This window comes from Lygodium microphyllum, chromosome 19, assembly GCF_053477565.2.
Source record: "Lygodium microphyllum isolate KBCC chromosome 19, Lygodium_microphyllum_v1.1.10, whole genome shotgun sequence".
In the NCBI taxonomy this organism is placed as follows: Eukaryota; Viridiplantae; Streptophyta; class Polypodiopsida; order Schizaeales; family Lygodiaceae; genus Lygodium; species Lygodium microphyllum.
Genome location: NC_141153.1, coordinates 2000204 through 2020770, shown reverse-complemented (window position 1 = coordinate 2020770; position 20567 = coordinate 2000204). Strand labels below are relative to the sequence as shown.

The 20567-nt window shown below is 47.3% G+C and overlaps 2 protein-coding genes and 1 pseudogene across 3 annotated transcripts in view; 2 read left to right on the top strand and 1 right to left on the bottom strand.

Annotated features, from left to right (window-relative positions):
• LOC148019486 (glycoside hydrolase family 2 protein) overlaps positions 1–20567 on the bottom strand; it is a 96767-nt gene that overhangs the window by 43036 nt on the left and 33164 nt on the right. For both annotated transcript variants that reach the window (XM_087700973.1, XM_087700972.1), the window contains exons 2-4: positions 7998–8136; positions 7598–7825; positions 6944–7002 (exon numbers count right to left, since the gene is read on the bottom strand). In XM_087700973.1, the coding sequence (XP_087557099.1) occupies positions 6944–7002; positions 7598–7825; positions 7998–8136 (426 nt within the window). The remainder of the gene's footprint in view (positions 1–6943; positions 7003–7597; positions 7826–7997; positions 8137–20567) is intronic.
• On the top strand, positions 10452–15159 carry LOC148019488 (uncharacterized). Its single transcript, XM_087700779.1, has 2 exons — positions 10452–12461; positions 15028–15159. The coding sequence occupies exons 1-2, from the start codon at positions 10452–10454 to the stop codon at positions 15157–15159; spliced, it is 2142 nt and encodes a 713-aa protein (XP_087556905.1).
• LOC148019487 (uncharacterized) lies at positions 15233–17164 on the top strand (annotated as a pseudogene).

The following is a 20567-nucleotide window of genomic DNA, read 5'->3' as shown; positions in this document are numbered from 1 at the left end:
CCCAAGTGGCCTTCAATGGTTCTAACTGAGCCTATATACGCATCTTCTCATTTTTCAGTTCTCGTGTGCGCATACCATCATAGGATGGACCTTCCCACTCGCATCCAATACGGCTAACGGCCCTCACGGTTGATCTCCATCATGGCGTTCGCAATACATAAAAAGGTATAGCACATTGTATAAAGCAGCGAGTGAGCTCCCTAGTAGCCTCTTGAATAGCTTGCTTTTGCAAGCTTGCCTGAATGCTTGCCTTCTGAAGTGACCCTTTTGCCGGCTCTGCCACTGTACCTGTACCAACTCCACTTCCACTACTAATGGCCCTGCCAATGGAGTCCTGTGCGCCCCAGGCCCCGACTCCAATGTAGCTCTACTCCTCTTTGATGGCCCTGTTGCTGCACAAGCTACATCATCTACTCCCCTATCCCCTATAACTGATGCACTTTGATTGCCTAACCGACTGAGCTTCCACGCTTGAAGAGAAGCCTTCACGTCTGCGGGTACATTTGGGCACGGGCCTATGTCTTTATTTGCCACATGTGCAAGATGATATTTGATCCTTGTGGCTGCCCCTCCTCTTTCAATGCCACAATAATTACATCTCCATCGCTTGGAGCCACCACCACCTCTATACTCGGTGAGAATCGTCACATGATCCCATGCAGCATCCTTCACCATGATGAGTGCAGGGCCCAGGCTGCAGCGTGAGATGGTCACAGCTTCACGAATCAGAATCACGATTCACAGGCTCCAAGAGGAAGAATCCCAAGAATCTCTGATCCTCAAACTGCATGATCCCTCTTAGGGGTCCAAAACCCTCTCGAAACAGACAATGGTATCTACCTCGTATATCATAATATACAATGCATCGGCAGATGTAGTGTTCCTCTGTCTCTAGCTCTCTGTCGCATAGTGGGCATAAGCGTTCCTCTGTCTGTATACCCTCCCATCTACCTGTTTCAATCCTCAGGTGGTGGGATGAGGTGCGAATCTGGCCAATAACTATGCGTGGCTTTGGAGTCCTCAATCGACAAAGAAGCAAGCCCGAGTCCTGACAGAGTGGAGAGAAGAAACGTAGGCGGGCCGCGGGTGAAAAGTCGACTGGAATGTGGGAGTCGGGGCACACTCACATTTGGGCCAAAGTTTTGCCCCAAATCGCAATCTGCAAAAACGCCGTTTCTTGGGCGTTTCCGTTTCTAGAAACATTGTAGCATTTCTAAAACGCCAGAAACGGCGTTTCGTGTAACTATGAAGAAGGAGGACTAGCACTCTTTTCCCAGCAGTGGCCAGGGTGCATGATGGGCATTAACTGGTTGACTAGAGCCAAGGTCCCACATCTTAGCATTATTTTTCGAGCCCCTCCACAGTGGAGAGCACCGATGGATGTGATTGAGTGGCCCCTTGCACAGGCTGCCTGCTTCTACCAATGTATAGAGTCGCGCCTCTCAGCCTCGCTGATAGATGCCCTGGTGGTACCAACTGGAGCATCTATTACCCCCATGGTCCGCTCGAAAGCCATCATGGGGGAATGGAGTTCACCTTCTAGGCCTGTGGCAAAGCACATTCGCATGCCCCATAGCTCTTCTTCTTCATCAGCAGCTTCCACACCAAACAGATGCCTGTTCGGTCAGTCACAGGCATCCCTATGAGTGTACATCTAGCATCCTTGAATGTGAATAGTCTCCACTACAATGGAGCATGTGGTTCCAAAAAGTTGATTGTTCGACAAGAGTTGCAGCCTGCCCTTGCCCAACGAATCGACGTCTTACTTCTGTAGGAGCACAAGCTCACCCCCGCCCAAGCCCATCATGTAGGGAAGGTACTTCCAGGTAGTTCACACACCTACTGGGAGTACTCCATTGGTGCCCACGGTAGGAGTGGAGGCATATACACCTCTATTGGCCCAAGGCTTTGGCCCGAGGCTTACCGCCTGTGTACGCGACCATGGGACGATTGTGAAAGGGAGGATCCTATGGATCAGATTGAACATGGGGGACTCATGCCTTGGAGTCCTCAATGTCTACACTCCTACAGAGGTTAGGGCACGCGGCAGGTTCTAGATGGAGATTGCGGCAAGACTTCTAGAGGTAGACTCTTGGATTGTTGGAGGAGACTTCAACAACCTGGAAGCCCTAGAGAACCAATAGGGCAGAGGCAGAGGCAGAGACTACCAAGGTATGGCTGGGGAGGAGTAGGAGGCATGGGAAGTCTTCCTCCTCGCGGTAGGAGCACGTGATGCCTGGCGGGACCCATCTTTTCACATGAGGGAGAGGTCGTTGGACTTCTCTTGGGGATATAAACGGCTGGCAAAGCTCTCCTAGAATGACTGGAGGGGTTTTATGTGGGAGAGTGGGGGTGCTCTCGAGGAGGCCAGGTAGAGCAGTTGGCTAGCACCACCTTATTTGATCACTGCTCGATTCTCCTCACACTTGATGCTCCAACTTTAGCCATTGACACGCGATCCTGTCAGATCCCTAACTCCATCTACAAGAGGGAGGAGGTGAGAAGGAAAATTAAGCAGTTTTGGGCTAGGGAGTGGGACAGGAGGGACCGGATCGCAGAGGAGGTTGCAGAGATCTTAGCCTAGTCGAGTAGGATCTGCCAAGAGGCAGCCCTACAGGCCAGGCAGTAGAGTTGGGAGGAGGAGAGAGCACTCCAGCGAGACCTAGCAGCCACACAGAGACTACTCCAGGAGGCACCAGGGAATCCCACTCTCCACATGCAGGAGGTGCGCCCACGAGCAGCTCTCGCCAGTCTTGAGGACAGGCGCTCGAAGTTTTCCTTTTGTACCTCAACAACCTTTTGGACGAGGAAGGGGGACACGATGTACAGGGAGTTTTTTCAGGTGCATCAACCTCGCACCTCAAGAGATCAGATTCACAGCCTCCGTGATCAGTATGGGAGGATTCGCTCTAGCCCAAATGAGGTGATGGAGATTGCCACTGACTACTACGGGCACCTTTTTCAGCAGGAGGCAGTCTCAGCCAAAGGACAATGTTGTAGACAGCAAGTCTGGGACTACATTCTGTCCCTCGTCACAGAGGAGATGGGACGCTTCCTCCTAGACCCCTTCATAGAGAAGGAATTAGAGGAGGCTTTACATGCACAAGATGGGTAAAAATGCCCAGGAGAGGATGGCCTTTGTAAGGCCTTCTTCACTACCTACTCGGAGGTGGTGAAGGACCCCCTACTGCTGGCCTTTCAGGAGATTTTCAGCTCACGACGAATGCCAGGGAGTCTATCAGCAAGTCTTGTCAGTCTCCTCCCCAAAGGGGGAGACCGGTTGGAGCTATCCTAGTGGAGACCGATCACCTTGTTGTCGATGGCCTATAAGGCACTGGCCAAGATGATCGGTAGGCGACTCCGCCCCATGCTTCCAGACATCATTCATGACACACAGACAGGTTTTGTCCAGGATAGGAGCATCCTAGACAATGTTTTCACCTTCTTCAAGGCGACTGAGTAGGCCCTGCACAACTCTAACACTATACCTAGTAAACCCTCTAGGGTCATAAGGCCTTGGGTGTGTATTATATACTAGAGGCTATGAAACCTGCATATAAATGCTTGAAATACATCCATCAACAAATACATAGCAACATGCCTGCTCTTTTAGAGTCCAGCGCATGGAAATCAGCTTATAATGATAATTGTGTACCACATCAAATATAAATTGAGCCTCACTCATATCCAACACATGCTTACCATCACCGAAAAGAGTGAAACAATCCATATCTTCAAGTATCTTTGAATTGCCTATCAAGGTCTTTGACAAAGCATCTGAAACAGTTTCCAGCTATGCAGCATTACATCTAACATGAGCAGGACCTATGCGTATTCTGATCCATATGCAATAGTGTATGTGGCAGTTATCATGTGTATCACTGCAATCTGTTGTATGTTGGTAACTATAGTGCGAATACATGTATGAACAAGTAAATGGCAGCAACATCAGTGTTGCAATTGTCATTTGGTTCAATGCGTTTCAGTTTTGGATGCCTTTTGGTCACACTTACATGCAATCATGTGTGATTGCATGTAAGTGTGACCAAAAGGCATCCAAAACTGAAACGCATTGAACCAAATGACAATTGCAACACTGATACTGTTGCTGCCATTTACTTGTTCATACATGTATTCGCACTATAGTTACCAACATACAACAGATTGCAGTGATACACATGATAACTGCCACATACACTATTGCATATGGTACTCAGTGCCTGCATACGCATCCATATACTCAGTTAGTTTTGGATGCCTTCAGGTCACACTTACATGCAATTGAGGCACTTAATTTTTTCAAGAGGGGGGTATGTCACCAAGATGTGTTTTTCAGATGCATTCTGGTCACACTTACATGCAATTGAGACACTTAATTTTTTCAAGAGGTCGGTATGTCACCAAGATGTGTTTTTCCACGTTCAAGATTAACATGTGACTTAACTCCTAGCTCTTTGGGCAAACAAGGCATTGAAAAGTTGTGCAGGACATGACTAGCTCCATCAGTGGGAGGGATTCAGTATTGAAAGCCAGAGTCACTATTAATCTTGAGCTTGGAAAACCAGATCCTCATGACAGCTTGCAACTTGGTAAAGGTAAGTATATTCAAAGATCAGCTTGGGAGGCTCACCAAATTCCATTACAGTCTAGCGGGACATTTAGTAGGATTAAACAGTGCGAGTTCTCACAGGCTGTGGGAAGCAAGAGGGGAGTGGGGATTCAATGACTGGAGACTATGTAAGGCCCTGAGGAGTGGCTCCCCCTGCTCCCCTAGAGAGCCCATGCATCTGAGCAGTGAATGGATAGCTCAATTCTCACTGTTGGGTGTCCAGAGCAAGTGGCAAGAGTGGTGATTGATGCCCCCAAACACTTTCTTCATAGTACATGAGGGTGGTAAGCTAGCCTTGGATAGACGAAGGTTGGATCTAGCTTTCCTTGACCTTCCTTGGAGGAGCATCCATGTCATTGGGCTATAGAGGCAGTCATGGAAGCTAGACCCGACCTTGCTTGGTCAGACATTTATGAGTCATGTGAGGGTTGAGTCCTAGCTGAGCTGGATTGGGATCCAAGAGAGTCGAGCTGGCTAATCTCCTCAATTTCACAGACTTCAATAAGTTTCTCTGCTTTCATGGGTTAGTTTGGCAGACATAAACTGATGCAGGAAAATATGGACTAGGCGGGCGCCCCCCCCCCCCCCCCCCCGCTATAGTCAGTATTCAACAGAGCACAATATCACAAAGCTTTTCAGACATATCTTCAGGAGATGCCTATCAGACAGCTTTCAGTATATGCCTCCTTGGCAGAGATCTAGTCCTCCATTACTCAATTCATGGGTGTTGGGAGCAGCTTCAAGGAGATTCTCAGCATCAACAAGAGCTTCCTTGACACCTAGGTTATCATAGCCTGTTTTCACACGACGGGATGGAAATCCTCGGTGGTGTTACACCCCCACTTTGGCTTCTTTCTTCCATTCCCCCTAGACTACCTTGAGACACCTTGTACTCATAGGAAGTACGCTTTTGGCTCTAGCTATGCTTCAAGCACATTGTAATGATATTCTTTAGAGAAAAGCAATTAGCCACAGTTTATTTTGCAAAAAACAAGTATATGTCTGTACTGCTACTGTCTGTCGGTTTCATTTTTCCCTCATCTACTACTGTTACACCAACTTGTTTTTGCTCTTATGGTTCTATGGAAAAATTGTGCAGCCCTCAAGCCGGCTGCCTGGACCTTATTACATGTGTGATGAAGGCTTTCAAGTGCTTGTGCTCTTGGAAACATTGTTCTCCACGCCCTTTGGCTGTATCTCTGAGTTGTCTACGATGCATGGGCACTTTTGGGACTGTACAAATGTTACCAGTTGGTTCACTATCATCAAGAATGTTTCTGATTGCAATCTACACCACTGCCCTACATTAACAAAGGACTAAGGATTGAAGAGCACAATCTATGACCTAGGTGCTAGGAGCTTCTTCCTCCTGTGATCTTGCTTTCACTAAACCAGCAAGGGAGTTATACATTCGACAGCTGCAACTAACCTGGTACCAGTGCAGGCCTCCTAGGACGTGTGTCCCTGACATTGTTTGGTCCAATGATGTTTATATGTTTTTGGATGCTATTAAAGCCAAGTGTTTGTACTTATGCCATGAAATCAGCGATAAAGACACTCTCACTTGTGACAGAAAGATTTGTCTAAAAATATTATTGCAAACATCTTTTATCTCCCCCCCCCCCCCCCCCCCAAAAACCCAAAAAAAAAAGGAAAGACAAAGGAAACTTAAAGGATCAACTGTCATATGAATTGCCTATCCATTAAAGGAGTGCCAACTGTCATATGAATTGCCTATCCATTAAAGGAGTGCCAACTGTTTTGACTGTTTGTAGCTTGGCCATTTTCTCAAGGGATGTAGCCTTCAGACAGTTGAGAGATCTTTCTTTTGCATTTTTTAAAGATGCTAAGGGATAGAATGTACTAACAGTCACTGTCTTTAATATGATGCCAAAACTACCAAGTTCACTTTTTCTTGCATGTTGATGCTCTCTGAGCCCTTTCTTTTCATATCAAAACTGGCACTTGATTGTTTCACTGAGTCTTAAGCTCATCGTCTACTAATGCATAAAGTTATAATAAAAATTTACACATCAAACTTGAGTTTGCACAAACTAAACTCATCATCACCAGTATTCCAAAGTGCGCCTGAAAGCATGCGATTAAGGGAACTTCAAACAACAGATTCCTCAAGAGGAAGCAGCACAATAACATAATAGTGAACACCAATGTGAGATACCATTCACAAGTTGGGCAGTTGTCTCACTTCTTAAAACAACACTAGTGACAATATCATCCGCCAGGTTTCATTAAACACAGTTTCACTTTCACCATGTGAATTTGAAGAACAGTTGATAAGGAAATGCATAATCATCTACAGAAATTGATGAACACCTTATTGGAGCCATCCAATCCCAGCCTTCCACATACTGTGTTGCAACATCTTTAGCAATCTTACAAAAGAAAAAAGGGTTGCTGTAAGTAGAGCTTTGAACAAAGCAACATTAAACACTGAATTCAATAGGAGGCTTGTATTTCAAAAGAAAGCTATCATTCCAGATGCTTCGCATTTTAAAACAAAGTTGTACTAAGAGCTATGACATGTTTTCCACATGATTGATTATTTTGCAGTTATGGTATTTTGTTTCATTTCACCAATGGCTGATCCAGACTGCCAAAGAAAAACTAGAAGCCACTTGTTCTTTGTTGATGTTTCTATTGATACTTATGGCTTTGTTGCACAATACCTGGAGTAATCTTCTATGATTGATTTGAGTAGCAGAACATAAATCATAGCCATTTTGATGTGATTGACCCATTGCTTCTGAAATTATTTGGGATGGACTCACCCTAAGGTTCCTCTCCGTTGCACATTTATATATCATGTTAAAATAGGAGTCGTTTCATATAAAAAACATAGTATTTGTGTCTGCAAGCTTGTACTTCTCTTACTAGCACAGTTTTTTGTTTAGTAATCTTACTAGCCTCCTTTAGTAAGACAAAGTTCTAATGAGTAATCTTTGAAACTGTAAGCAGCCATTGACTTACTTGATGATCCCCCCCTTGTCCACCGGTAGGTGGGATTCGCCCAGGGTGATCAGGTGGATGTACTAAAACTGCAAGATAGTTAGGCCCATTTCGGTTGATCCATTTCGACACATCAAGTATATGGCGTTGAAACATTCCTTTTGGAAGTAGTTCTCTATATCCATTCAAGTAAACTTCTCCTTGATAGTTGATTCCTCTAAATTGTAGCCATGCATGCTCTTCTTCTCCCTATAAAATAAAACACAGGAATCTTCACAGGCTTGTGAACTATTAATAGAAAAAATTAAAAATTAGGAAGTCACTGAGAAATTTACTTTAAAGAATTTGGAAGACATCAAGAATTTTTGTTTTCTCAGAAGTGTAATTTTAAAGCTGGCAATAATTAGAAAACTGAACTTACCAGTCCTACATCAAATTTTGTAAAAAACCAGAAGGTGTAATACTCGCGACCTGAGTCAGCAATGTCAATGATTTTCTCATTTTCCAGCCCAAAAAACGGATCAGGAATCAGTTTATTTTCTAGTAATGTTGCCAGCACACTGCAGGAGCCATAGAAAAGTTACAGCACATCAGTAATCGTTAACAGTAGAAGACAAACAACTCAAGAGTTAACCATTAAACCATTGAGAAGCACAAAGGATGATTCTTGTTGTCCAAAGCTACAATTTGAAAGTCTGCCAGTCTATGACTAAAGCTAAACCAGCAACCAACAACAATTCAATAGCATTCACTACAAGCAAAGCACCTATGTTCTATGTTTAGCAGATGAAAACCCTTTGCAAAGTACACTTCCCAGGATAAATGTGGAAATTGCTTAACATCATCCACTGTAGTCTGTACCACATATTCAACGATTTATAAGCCTGTTGTTTGGATGCCACACAACCAATGATAAAATCCTAAACAATCTCTGCTGAACCCGAAAAAGAAAAATCCATGCACACTACAAATTTTATGTGGCTGCGTGACTAGAAGGACTTGAGAATATTGCAAGTGTACAATACTCTCCACAGTATGATGCAATGAGTCATTAACATATTTTTTTCATATCTTGCTTTATAAACAGGTCACTTGGAATGCTACCCTACAAACAAGTGTCCATTATCTGAAGAGGAAGACCAGGCTGGACCAAGTCTTGCAAGGCTGCCATCAAAGTCTATCTTGCAAATGAGGCCTATCAGCCAATCCATATTGATATATGCAAGGCAGCTTTTGAGCATTTTGACAGAAAACTGGGCAAGTTTTTCAACCATCGTAAAACCATGTGGCCCTTGAAATAAAGAACCACATGCTACAGACACCCAAAAAACCACCATGGTGGAGGCAAGTTTGGTTGAAACATAATGGCCAACACCCCACCTAAGCTTTAAGAATCTCATCAACTAATGCAACATTCCAACACTATCAGATGATCTAAAAGAGCATATCATCTTATCCACCAGTATCAAAGTAGTCACAGTCAAACAAGCAACAAGTAACTATCTGACAAGCTGATACTCCCTCCTCCTGCCAACAGCATAGCATATAGATGTCAGATAGCTGGTCTGATCAGAAAATTAGGTTTCTGTGAGAGGTGGAGTGGATCGAAGCTCAGCTGAGAGTGGAGTAGACAATGTGGAGAGTGGAAGCACGACACCCAATGCAATAGACTGAAAGTGTAAGATGAAAGTACAAGGTACAACCCTTAAACCTTAGGGTTGTAAGAGGATGTTCACACCCGAAGTGTGTGCAATACGCTGAGTGCCCGAAAATGTGTAACGTAGGCACATAAAATAAAGAGAATAAATCTAGGGGAAAAAACCTCTCGTACTGAGAGTAAAAAGTGCCCCAGTGTCCTACTGAGATCACCAACACTCCTCTGTGAGCGTAGGGGTGAGTGAAACCCAACAAACGCCCCTAGAGTGAAGAGTGATCAAAATACAAGGGTCATCCGCCACCAATAGACAAGGCTGATATCTCCAACATGTAGCCTCTCTCTGACAAAATGATAATCGATCTCAATGTGTTTCACCCAGCAAACCCCCCTGGAGTGAAGAGTGATCAAAATGCAAGGGTCATCCGCCACCAATAGACAAGGCTGATATCTCCGACATGTAGCCTCTCTCTAACAAAATGATAATGGATCTCAATGTGTTTCGTCTGTGCATGAAACACTGGGTTCCATGTCACTGCAATGGCACTCTGATTGTCAATGAACAAAGGGGTAGGCTCAGTGAAGATAGATACATCCAGATCAGCTACCAAGCGTCTAAGCCATACACATTCAACTGTGGTAGTGAAAGCTGCCTTGTATTCAGCTTCACATGACGTTGTGGCAACAGTGGACTATTTCTTGCTAAGCCAAGATATGCAAGATGAGCCAAGAAAGAAACAATTGCCACTAGTGGAGTGACGAGAATCATAATCACCAGCCCAATCAGAATCACTGTAAGCATGTAAGTGCAGTGATCCCCCCTTGGCATAAAGCAATCCGAGAGTAGTATCCTACAAGTAATGAAAAACGCGCTTAACTACTTGCCAATGTGACATGCATGGCTGATCCATATATCTGCTCAGGGCTGAAACTGCAAATTGTATGTCCGGCCTACTGTTGCATAGGTAGATAAGGCATCCAACTGCTAGAGCATGTGTGTGTATATCAAACAAGTCACTGTCATCATGCAATGGCAGCTTCAGCCCACGTTCCATTGGTGTATAGACTGGGTTGTAATCTTGTAAGCCAAACCTCTCTCGCAAAGCAGGAAAATGGGCAGTCTACAGAGATGGTCGTGTCATCATCACAGATAAACGCCAATGACGGGGCGCAGCCTATGAGACCCACCTGAGGTTTGCAGTGTGGAACTGCAACGGAGCTATGAAAACAGATGCAGGATTATTCCAGGAGACCTTCACCGGCAAGGACATCGTCCTCTACACAGAAACCCACCAAAGCCCAAGCACCTACTTACCAGAAGTGAGGGGATATAGATGGGAGATGGCATGCTGCCCTAGAGCCCGAACAGGAGGGACCCGAGGGTCCGGAGGGGTGGCTGTGTTGTACAGGGAGGAGTTACAGCCCATGATGCAAGTCATGCAGAAAGATGAGGAAGCCCGGTTCATGTGGATCCGGATACACATAGATCACCCCCGAGACATATACATGGCAGTGTGCTATTTCCCACCTGCACACTCCCCATACACATCACCGAAGGGCGAGTCACCATACCTACCACTGTACGAGGATATCATGCACTACTCCAGCTTGGGGGATGTCATGTTGGCTGGAGACTTCAACGCACGCACAGCACAGAGACAGACCCCCTTCTTTGAGAGCGAAGACCACATGTACAAAGAGATTGCACCGGAGGAGATAGGACTCAACCGGGCATCACAAGACACAGCTGAATGCACCGAATATGGTGAACACCTACTAGCGTTAGGGGGGGCACACGGACTGGCCATCCTCAACGGTCTCGACAGATGGCTTGGGTCGGATGCCCTCACATGCTTCCCACACAAACACGCGGCCAATTGCATCGGATGGGGGGCACATGGAGCACCCACACAGAAACTGGAAGCAAGCACAGTGGACTATATCCTCAGCCCTCTATCACTTATCCCCGACATCCAGTCCTTTAAAATATCACCTTGCCCACTCGCAGTGGCTGCCGACCATGCCTACCTGCAATTTGACATAACCTGCAGGTATGACCTAACCCCCCCAGCAAGCAAACCCCCAAGATTTCCCAGGTACCACTTTACCAGGCTAACTGCGAGCGCATACTCCAACCATCTCTACTGGAGCCTGCAGGAAATGGACCCCCACACACCCCTGGAGGAGGTCACAGCACAGTTGGCGGGCACACTACACACCTCAGCTGCCGAATACTTCCCCCACACATCCCCCCACTCCACCCCTCCGAACAAGAATGTCCCACAGAATAGCTGGTACGACGCAGACTGCAGGGAAACCCGGCTCCGTCTTCAACAGGACGAAGCACGGGGAGTACACACGTATAAACAGGCACGCTTGATCTTCCGTCATCTAGTGCGACGAAAGAAACGAGCCTACCTCTCCAAAGTGGAACACGAATTCTACCAGCTATTCTTAGGACATGACAGCAAAGAGGCATGGAAGGCGTTTCAAGAACCCCAAGCCCAAACACCCATCACCTCCCCGGGCACTTGGCACGCATATGCAACCTCACTATACCAAGTACCCAAGCAGCCCCAGCTACCCCGGCCCCCAGGGAGCAGACCCAGATCATCCACATTCTTCAGCACGGGGCAGGTTCGGGACGCCATTGATAGACTCCAAAATGGCCGTGCCCAAGACCACGAAGGCTTGATAGCAGAGCATTTGACCCATGCCAGAGACATACTGGCACCTCTCCTAGCACACATGTTCAACAGAGCCCTATGCGAAGGCTTCCCTGCCAGCTGGTCAGCCAACACCATAATACCTATCCTGAAGGCCGGGGACCCCATGGTTCCCACGAACTACCGAACAGTCATGGTTGGCCATGTACTAGCCAAGCTCTATGGATGCATACTGGACCACGAGCTGAGCAAGTGGGTAGAGCAACACCAACATTGGGCGGCAGGACAAGCAGGGTTTAGGAGGGGGTTCTGCACCCTTGACCATATCCTCACACTGAGAGCCATCATAGAGGAGGGTAGAGCACATGGAAGGCAGGTGTACTGCTGCTTCGTGGACTTCCGCAAGGCCTTTGACATAGTCCCACGAGCGAGGCTCACGCAGAGACTACAGGAACTGGAGGTCCCAACCGAAATGCGATGGGGGATACTGGCACTATACGAATCGGTAACGGGCCGAGTTCGGGCACCAGGAGGGCTGTCAAAGAAGATAACCAGCACCATCGAAGTCAAGCAGGGATGCCCACTCTCACCCACCCTATTTGGCCTCTACATTGATGAGATCTCAGAGTACATAGATAGATTGGGCGAGGAGGGATCGAGCCTGGGAGGGACACTGATACCCATCTTACTATATGCGGAAGACATAGTCCTCATCTCCAGCACACTCGAAGGGCTACAGCGCCAACTGGACGCACTACAGGCCTTCTGCCAAGACAAAGACCTAACTGTGAACCTGGGGGAAACCAAGGTCATGGTGTTCAACATGTCAACCCAATGGCTCCGACGGTCGGTACCCCCCTTCACATATGGCTGAGAGACCGTGGATGTGGTCCAAAGATACGTCTATCTGGGGATTACATTCTTTGGACCGAGATTTACCCTGAGAAAAGCAGCAGAAGATAGACTAACCCGAGGCTATGCAGCCCTCGGGTCAATGGAGAACGAATGTGCCCGCATACAGTTCCAGGAACCCCGGACAAAGCTCTAGCTTTTTGACACCTTGGTCACACCTGTTAGCGATTATCACAGTCTGGTCTGGTCGGACTGACACGTGGCAGTCCAGTTGGACTGCCAGTCGGACTGATCAGTCGGCTGCATTAAATGCAGCCGACCTGCTTTTTTGGGCGCATTATTTCTGGCTATTTATAGCCGATATTCTGCACAGTCTTCCACACTCTGTTTGCAGATTACAGGCTGGAGATTCGTGCAGACTGCAGCGTACTTTGAGGTGAACAGCAGGTTGCATCGTCGAGGTGGAGACACGCAGTCCCGCGCACTGCGCCCGTGTACATATCTGCATATCTTTGTATACAGCACACTTTATACAGCAGATCTTCATCTTCCACTGTCTCTTTCTCTCTCTCTCTTCTCTTTGCGTTCACTCTCTCTCTCAGTCTTGGTCCCACGCTTCCGCATCGCTGCACTCTGACATGGTATCAGAGCAGTGAAGAAGGGCTGACTGAGTGAAGAACCTACCTGAAGAGGAGATTCCATCGCGACACAAGGCTGCGTTTCCAGCGTTCGAGGGCGAGCGGGAGGGCTGCGCATCGGAGCAAGGCTGAAGCAAGCGTGGGCGGGCGGGAAAGGAGTCCAATTGGTGGATTTGCTGCTGTTTACTGATGTTTGAAGAGGAGGAAGGCTGAGTTTTCAGCTTTCAAGTGCAGGTTTTACTTTTTCATCGCCTCCGGCGGGTGATGAAGGTTCGGGACGCGGAAGAAAGAGCCCTAGCAGGCTGCATTTCCATAGTCAGAGGGGGCTGCTTTTGCGTTTGTGAAGGCATTACAGGTGAAGATGTCTACAGAGATTGACTTGGAGTTCCAGACGATCATGGATCGGAAGGTGCCTGTCTTACCGGCTCTTCCCGCAGATCAAAAGCTCGATGGCCACAATTACCGCATCTGGCGCGTGATGATGTTGGCCATCCTTGAGTCTTACGATTTGGCGGAGCTTGTACAGGAGGAGATCGACCGGCCCTCGTTGAGAGATGAGTCCAAACTCTCTTCCGATGCTCGTGCGGAGTTGGCCAAGGCACAGTCTCACTGGGACAAACTGAATGCCCGGATTCGTTCTTTTCTTTTTCTGTCTTGTACTACAGTCGTGATAGCCCACATCAAGCACTTGATGATGGCTCGGGAGATATGGCTGGATCTTGATCAGATGTATAACCGGATAACCCTTATGAAGCGGGTTTCTTTGGAGGTGCAGATGCGGACCTTGTCCGTGAACAAGTCTTCTTCGTTGCGGGAGCACATCAACAAGCTTAGACAGCTTCAGATGCAGGTTCAGAATGCGGGGAAGCCGATTTCCTCTGAAGACATGGCAATCACACTCTTGTCCCAGTTGCCGCCACGATTCGGTGCTTTTTACTCCGCCCTTATTGCTTCGGGGCGTGAGTCTACTCTTCGGTGGGAAGAGTTGGTTCCTATGGTCTTGGACCAAGAGGAACAACTGAAGGGACAGCATGCTTCCAAGTCGGAAGCCTTGACAGGTCAAGCCTCTCAGAAGAAGGGGAAGGACCAAATCTCTCTCTCTCTCTCTCTCTCTCTCTCTCTCTCTCTCTCTCTCTCTCTCTCTCTCTCTCTCTCTCCTCGAATCTTCTATCTCAAATTTCTGTGTGGTTGTAGGTTGTAGCCTATGAATCGTAATTCTGATTCGTGAATTGTGACCATCTCACACTGTAGCCTGGGCCCTGCACTCATCATGGTGAAGGATGCTGCATGGGATCATGTGATAATTCTCACGAGTATAGAGGTGGTGGTGGCTCCAAGCGATGGAGATGTAATTATTGTGGCATTGAAAGAGGAGGGGCAACCACAAGGATCAAAGATCATCTTGCACATGTGGCAAATAAAGACATAGGACCCGTGCCCAAATGTACCCGCAGACGTGAAGGCTTCTCTTCAAGCGTGGAAGCTCAGTCGGTTAGGCAATCAAAGTGCATCAATTATAGGGGAAAGGGGAGTAGATGATGTCTTCTGCAGCAATAAGGCCATCAAAGAGGAGTAGACCTACACTCGAGTCAGATGCAGCTTCAGTGGGAGGGGCTGGGGCGCACATGACTCTATTGGCAGGGTCCACTAGTAGTGGAAGTGGAGTTGGTACAATACAATGGAAGGGCCGGCAAAAGGGTCACTTCAGAAGGCAAGCATTCTGGCAAGCATTCACGCAAGCTTGCAAAAGCAAGCTATTCAAGAGGCCACTAGGGAGCTCCCTCACTGCTTTATACAATGTGCTATACCTTTTTATGTATTGCGAACGCCACGATGGAGATCAGCCATGAGGGCCGTTAGCCGTATTGGATGCAAGTGGGAAGGTCCATCCTATGATGGTATGCGCACACGAGAACTGAAAAATGAGAAGATGCGTATACAGGCTCAGTTAGAACCATTGAAGGCCACTTGGGTAAAGTATGGATGTACTGTGTTATGTGATGGGTACGTAAACGCAGCGTCTATAACATTCTAGTGTCCTCATGCAAGGGGACAATGTTCTTGAGAGCCATTGATGCTTCAGCTCTTGGTACAGTGATCACAGGCTCGTACATCTATGGGCATATACGCACAGCCATTGAGGAGATAGGGCCAGAAAATGTGGTGCAGGTGATTACGGATAATGGTTCCAATTGTGTTTCCATGGGGAAAATGCTTGAGGCTGCCTATCCCAAGATTAGATGGACTCCGTGTGCATCACACTCTCTTGATTTATTGATGGAGGACTTGCAAAAATTGAATTGGGTAGACACTATTCTTACTATTGCAAAGTCCATGGTGAACTTTGTCACCAAGAGGCCTAAAGTGTTGAGCATCTATCGTGCACACAGTGACCTTGAGTTGCTGAAGCCATCTAGCACACGCTTTGCATATATGTTTATAGTTGTTGAGCGGCTTGTGCGAGTGCGCCAGGGCTTGAAGCGTACAGTCGTGTCCAGAAAGTGGTCAGCCATGCCTGAGCATCAAGATACACACTATAGGGCTTTTGCACAACAGGCTATGGATGAGACATGGTTCTTGGAGGCTGAAGCTTTTGTGAAGTCCATCAAGCCTATCTACTTTGTTTTACGCATCACTGACATGGAGGGGAGTACCATGGGATTGTTGTATGAGTACATGGATAAGATCGGAGAGGCTTTTGAGAGCAATGCCTATCTTTCTCGCTCAAAGTAAGTTCCTTTTAAAGTTTTAACTTTTTCCATTGTGGTATTAACTTATTTTTAGAGTCTAGAAGACACTAATTGTGTGTGTATTTATGATTGTAATTTGTTATAAACTTATACATGTGTCAATGTAGGATTGAGGAGCTTCAATGTGTGTGGAACACGCGATGGGATTGGTTTCATAGACCAATCCATGCTGTTGCACACGTATTGCATCCTCTATGGCGTGATGAGATGCAATACGAGAATGAGGAGCTAGAGCATGGCATTGAGGAGTACTTCTCAAAGTGGGCAAGAGGAGATGTGCAGATGTTGAGAAGGCTAGAGAATGATCTTCTCCTCTTTCGAAATAGGAGTCTCTCTTTTGGTCGCCCTACAACAGAGCTTCGAGGGACACAATTGCAGCCTGTGTCTTGGTGGGAGAAATATGGGACATCCGCACCTACCTTGGTAAGTAGGCCAACCCATAAACCATAGTCTAGACTCAACTTTCAAGCTTCAGGAAAAACATGAATCATGATACAAGAATCAATTATAATATTTTTTTCTTGTTTTTGTCATGTGATTGGCAGAAACATCTTGCCATTCGAGTTCTTTCACAAGACTGCAACTCAGGTCCTTGTGAAAGAAACTGGAGCACTTGGGCCCTCTTCCACACAAAGAAGAGGAACCGTTTGACTACAGCACAGCTTGAGAGACTTGTGTAGTGTCATTGTAATCTTCACCTCCTCGAGAACACATCTTCATCTCCTGAGCCTTGCCAGGTGAATGTTAACAAGATTGACATTGAGAAAATGAAGGACATTCCAGACATTCCCAGAGAGGAGTTAGACATTTATACCATGCTATATGAGGAGATGTCAACTCCAGCACACCACACACGAGCTTCATCACAGAGGTCAAGGTCGACAAGCAGGGGTTCCAGCACTTCAGCAAATGTACCCTCGCCCTCATTTAGTAGTGCCGATGACCACTCTGAGTCAGATATTGCTTCTGTCAGTGCATCTCGTAGTTCTGGTGGTAGTGATGCAGATGCCGAGGAGGGTGATCACTAATGAGACTTGACTGTTAAGAGTTCAGACAAATGCTCTCTTGTGTGACTGTCTCTTATCATTTATGTTTATGGTCATTGATTGAGGACTCAGTGGACCGTAGTGTTTTATGGATCATTAGTTATCAACTTATCTTTTATACTCTTGTATCTTTTTTTCATGATTCATGAATATGATCCAGCCTCCAGGTGTTTTTGTGATTCATGTATATCTATTATCATGTTACATGTAAATTGTAATGATCTAATCTTTAAAGTGTGATCTATGAATATCTTAGAGTGTGCTTGGCACTTGCCAATTCAAAGTTTAAGTATACTGTATGAATCCTGATGTATCTTTCGAGTTTGGAAATTGGTCCAGGCTATAGGTAGCAAGTTATAGAAGTTAGGATTTAGGATCTCCGACCTAGTATGATAGTATCAAATTTCAATGTCAATAATCAATTGTATGTTAATCATGTATGTGAAGTATTTCTCGATCAAGTGACAAGTGTGGCTTATTGTCATCTATTATCTATATTATATATTAAATCGGGGTTACATATTTCCTTGTATCCTCGTTTCCCCGTTAGACGTTGGCTGCACCCCCCCTGCCATCTCCCTCTCTGTCGTCTCTGGACCCGTGTAAAGCCATCAACGTCCACCTGCAGGCCTGTCGGCGGAGCCACCTTGGCTCCGAAACGTGTGCAACCTACTGCCTAATGCCCAAAGTCGTGGCAGCGCAGGCACTGCCCTGGCTGCCCCGTCACAATGACCTGCTGCCTAAAGGAGTGCCCGCCCACCTCAATCTCTAGGAACTGTGGGATATTCTTGACCTCTTTCACTGCCACCCATACTTTTGGGACTCCTGCTGCTATCACTGCATCTGCAAAGGACGCGGGAAGGATAGTGCCGAAGAGCCAACCAACGTCTTCCACCAACTGGCGATACTCTATTGCCAAGTCGGGGAAAAGAACGGTGACTGGGTGCCGGAGAAACGTGTTGTGGAGTGCAAACGCCTCCACAGTAAAGCCATTGTACCAGGGGACCATGTATATGATCCCATTCGTGGACGCATACGGTGAACTGGCAAGTAACTCGCGAGCTACATCTGTCGAACTGAGCCAGACCATGAAAATCCCTTGGCCCAGTAGGACCGCCTCCACGATCTGCGTTGTGCCAATACGCAGCGTGGAGTGAAGCCAGTCCCGAAGCTGGGCCCTGGCTAGAGAATGTCCTACTACCAAACCATAAATTGTTGTTTCCTTTAGCTCCAGCTCCTTAGCTCAGACAGCTAAGAGCTGCTCCTCAAAGAGGACAACGCATAAGGTGTTTGATTGGGGGGCACTCGCTGAGTGGGCCGGCGTCTGACCAGAGGTTTCCATTGCGCGTCCCTTCTGCGAGACAACCAATCACGTCACAGTGCTACCTGGTGGGGGGGATAGTTGCTGCAAATAGAGGGAACAACTGGAGGGTGGGGGGATCAATCACAAGGAAGGGGGGGGACTATGCTGGTTTCCGTGGAAAGGAGGCCTGTTGACAGATCGATGGCGAGGGAGGCCTCGCGGGTGGGGAGCAGCGAACTGTCAGGGCGTGGAGAAACAACCAAACAGGGGGAGAAACAGCCAAGCGGGGGGGGAACGGCAGACAAGCGACCGTTGCAAAACGTCGGGGCGGAGGGGCGCGAACAGTGCGGGGGGCGAAGAGTCGGACGGCCACGATCAGTCGGGGCGGGGGGGCGATCAGTCGGGGCGGGGCAATCAATCGGACGGCGGGCGATCAGTCAGACAGCGCAAGCACACGAACGGGCATGCGTAGTCAGGGCGGGGGGACAGCAGCGCGACGTGACGGGCGTGAGCTTCATACACCTTCGAAATCCTTGATGTTGCTCCCCTCTATTCGTTGGATCTGAATCCTGTGGTTGATCCGACTATAGAGTGATCCAATTGTTGTGTGCGTCTGACTGGACAAATGGGGTGTCTGACTGGATGGGTGGCCTAGTTGGGAAGCTTGTTCGATTGGATGGTTGGATATCCGATTGGACAGTTGGGTATCCGATCAGACGGTTGGTCCGATTTTCGTGTGTCTGATTTTTGTGCGTCCAATTCTGGGAATCAGATGTCCGATTTTACGGATGTCCGATTTTGAGCATCCGATTTTGAAAATTGGAGCGGGTATGTCCGATCGGACAAGGCTACTGTTCCGATTCTGTGGTCCGAGCGTCACAATCGGATGGGTCGAGCGTCTGATCAGACCGGTTGTGTATCCGATTAGGGGTTCTCCGATTTTCAAATCGAATAGTGTGTCTGATCAGACTAGGTGAGTTTGTCCGAGTGGTCTGACTCTGGGAGTCAGACACGTCACTTAGTCCGATTCTAGAAATCGGACATTGTGGGGGGCGTCCGATTCCGCCGGCCAAAACGTGTGTCGATCACTTATTTGCCAGAAATCCAAATGTAGATATTGCTAGTAGCTACCAGAACTTCCAAGAATCAAGGAGTATAGACCAAGGGCATTCCATACGTGAATCTCACTGAAAGTCCCGATATGCTGCGACTGATCTGATGCAGACTTGGACCTGCAAGCTCTCTCTCTCTCTCTCTCTCTCTCTCTCTCTCTCTCTCTCTCTCTCTCTCTCTCTCTCTCACACACACACACACACACACACACACAAGGCTAGACTGTAAATGAGGTTTTCCCTGGTCACCCAGGACCTTAAGCCCTCACTGGCTTGCACCTTAGCCTTCTTAATCACTCAACCTTCAATCCCGAGACATCTGAGCATTCTTTTATTCTCATTTTCCCCTGTTATTGCCCTGTTCAGGGCTGTTTTACAGCAGTCAACTTCAAGCTTCCCTCTTTGATTTCCTCTGATTTCTTCTACCTATCCTACTCTAAATGCAACAAAAATCAAAAGCAAGGTACTAAATGGATTTCTCCTACTCAACCAATCATCAAAAACCAAAAATACTTACTTGTAGCACGAATTAAAATGCCTAAATCTCCTATCTACCTCAAGCTCCAGTTCGGAGATAAAACCCTTACTTCAATGCTCGATTTGAAGAGCGCAAGCGCTCAAGCTTGAATCCGTTGGTCCCGGCAACGGAACCAAAATGTAGAGGCGATCAACCGCCAAGGCCCACGAACCGCTTATTGTTTTAAGCGCTCCAAGCCGAGCACTAATCGCTACCTCTCACATAGCCGATGCACTATCCATCTCTACTAGTGTAGTGAGCTTACCTCCATGCCCGATCGAGTTGCCTCCTCTTCCGAGCACTCCGGTAGCTCCACGATCCAAGTGCAAGATTCAAGCAAGCTCCATCCTCAAGCTCCACACTCCAAACTCCATTGCCGCGAGCAAGACAAGAGAAGAGAATAGAAGAGAAGAAGAGAGGAGAAGATAGAGAGCTTCTCCATCACGGTCCCTC

Excerpts from the sequence above, each read along its gene's own strand:
- LOC148019488 (XM_087700779.1), top strand. The coding sequence starts at position 10,452 with ATGAAAACAGATGCAGGATTATTCCAGGAGACCTTCACCGGCAAGGAC. Across the intron at positions 12,462-15,027 it reads AGATAACCAGCACCATCGAA|GGTCCACTAGTAGTGGAAGT; the intron begins GTCAAGCAGGGA and ends CTCTATTGGCAG.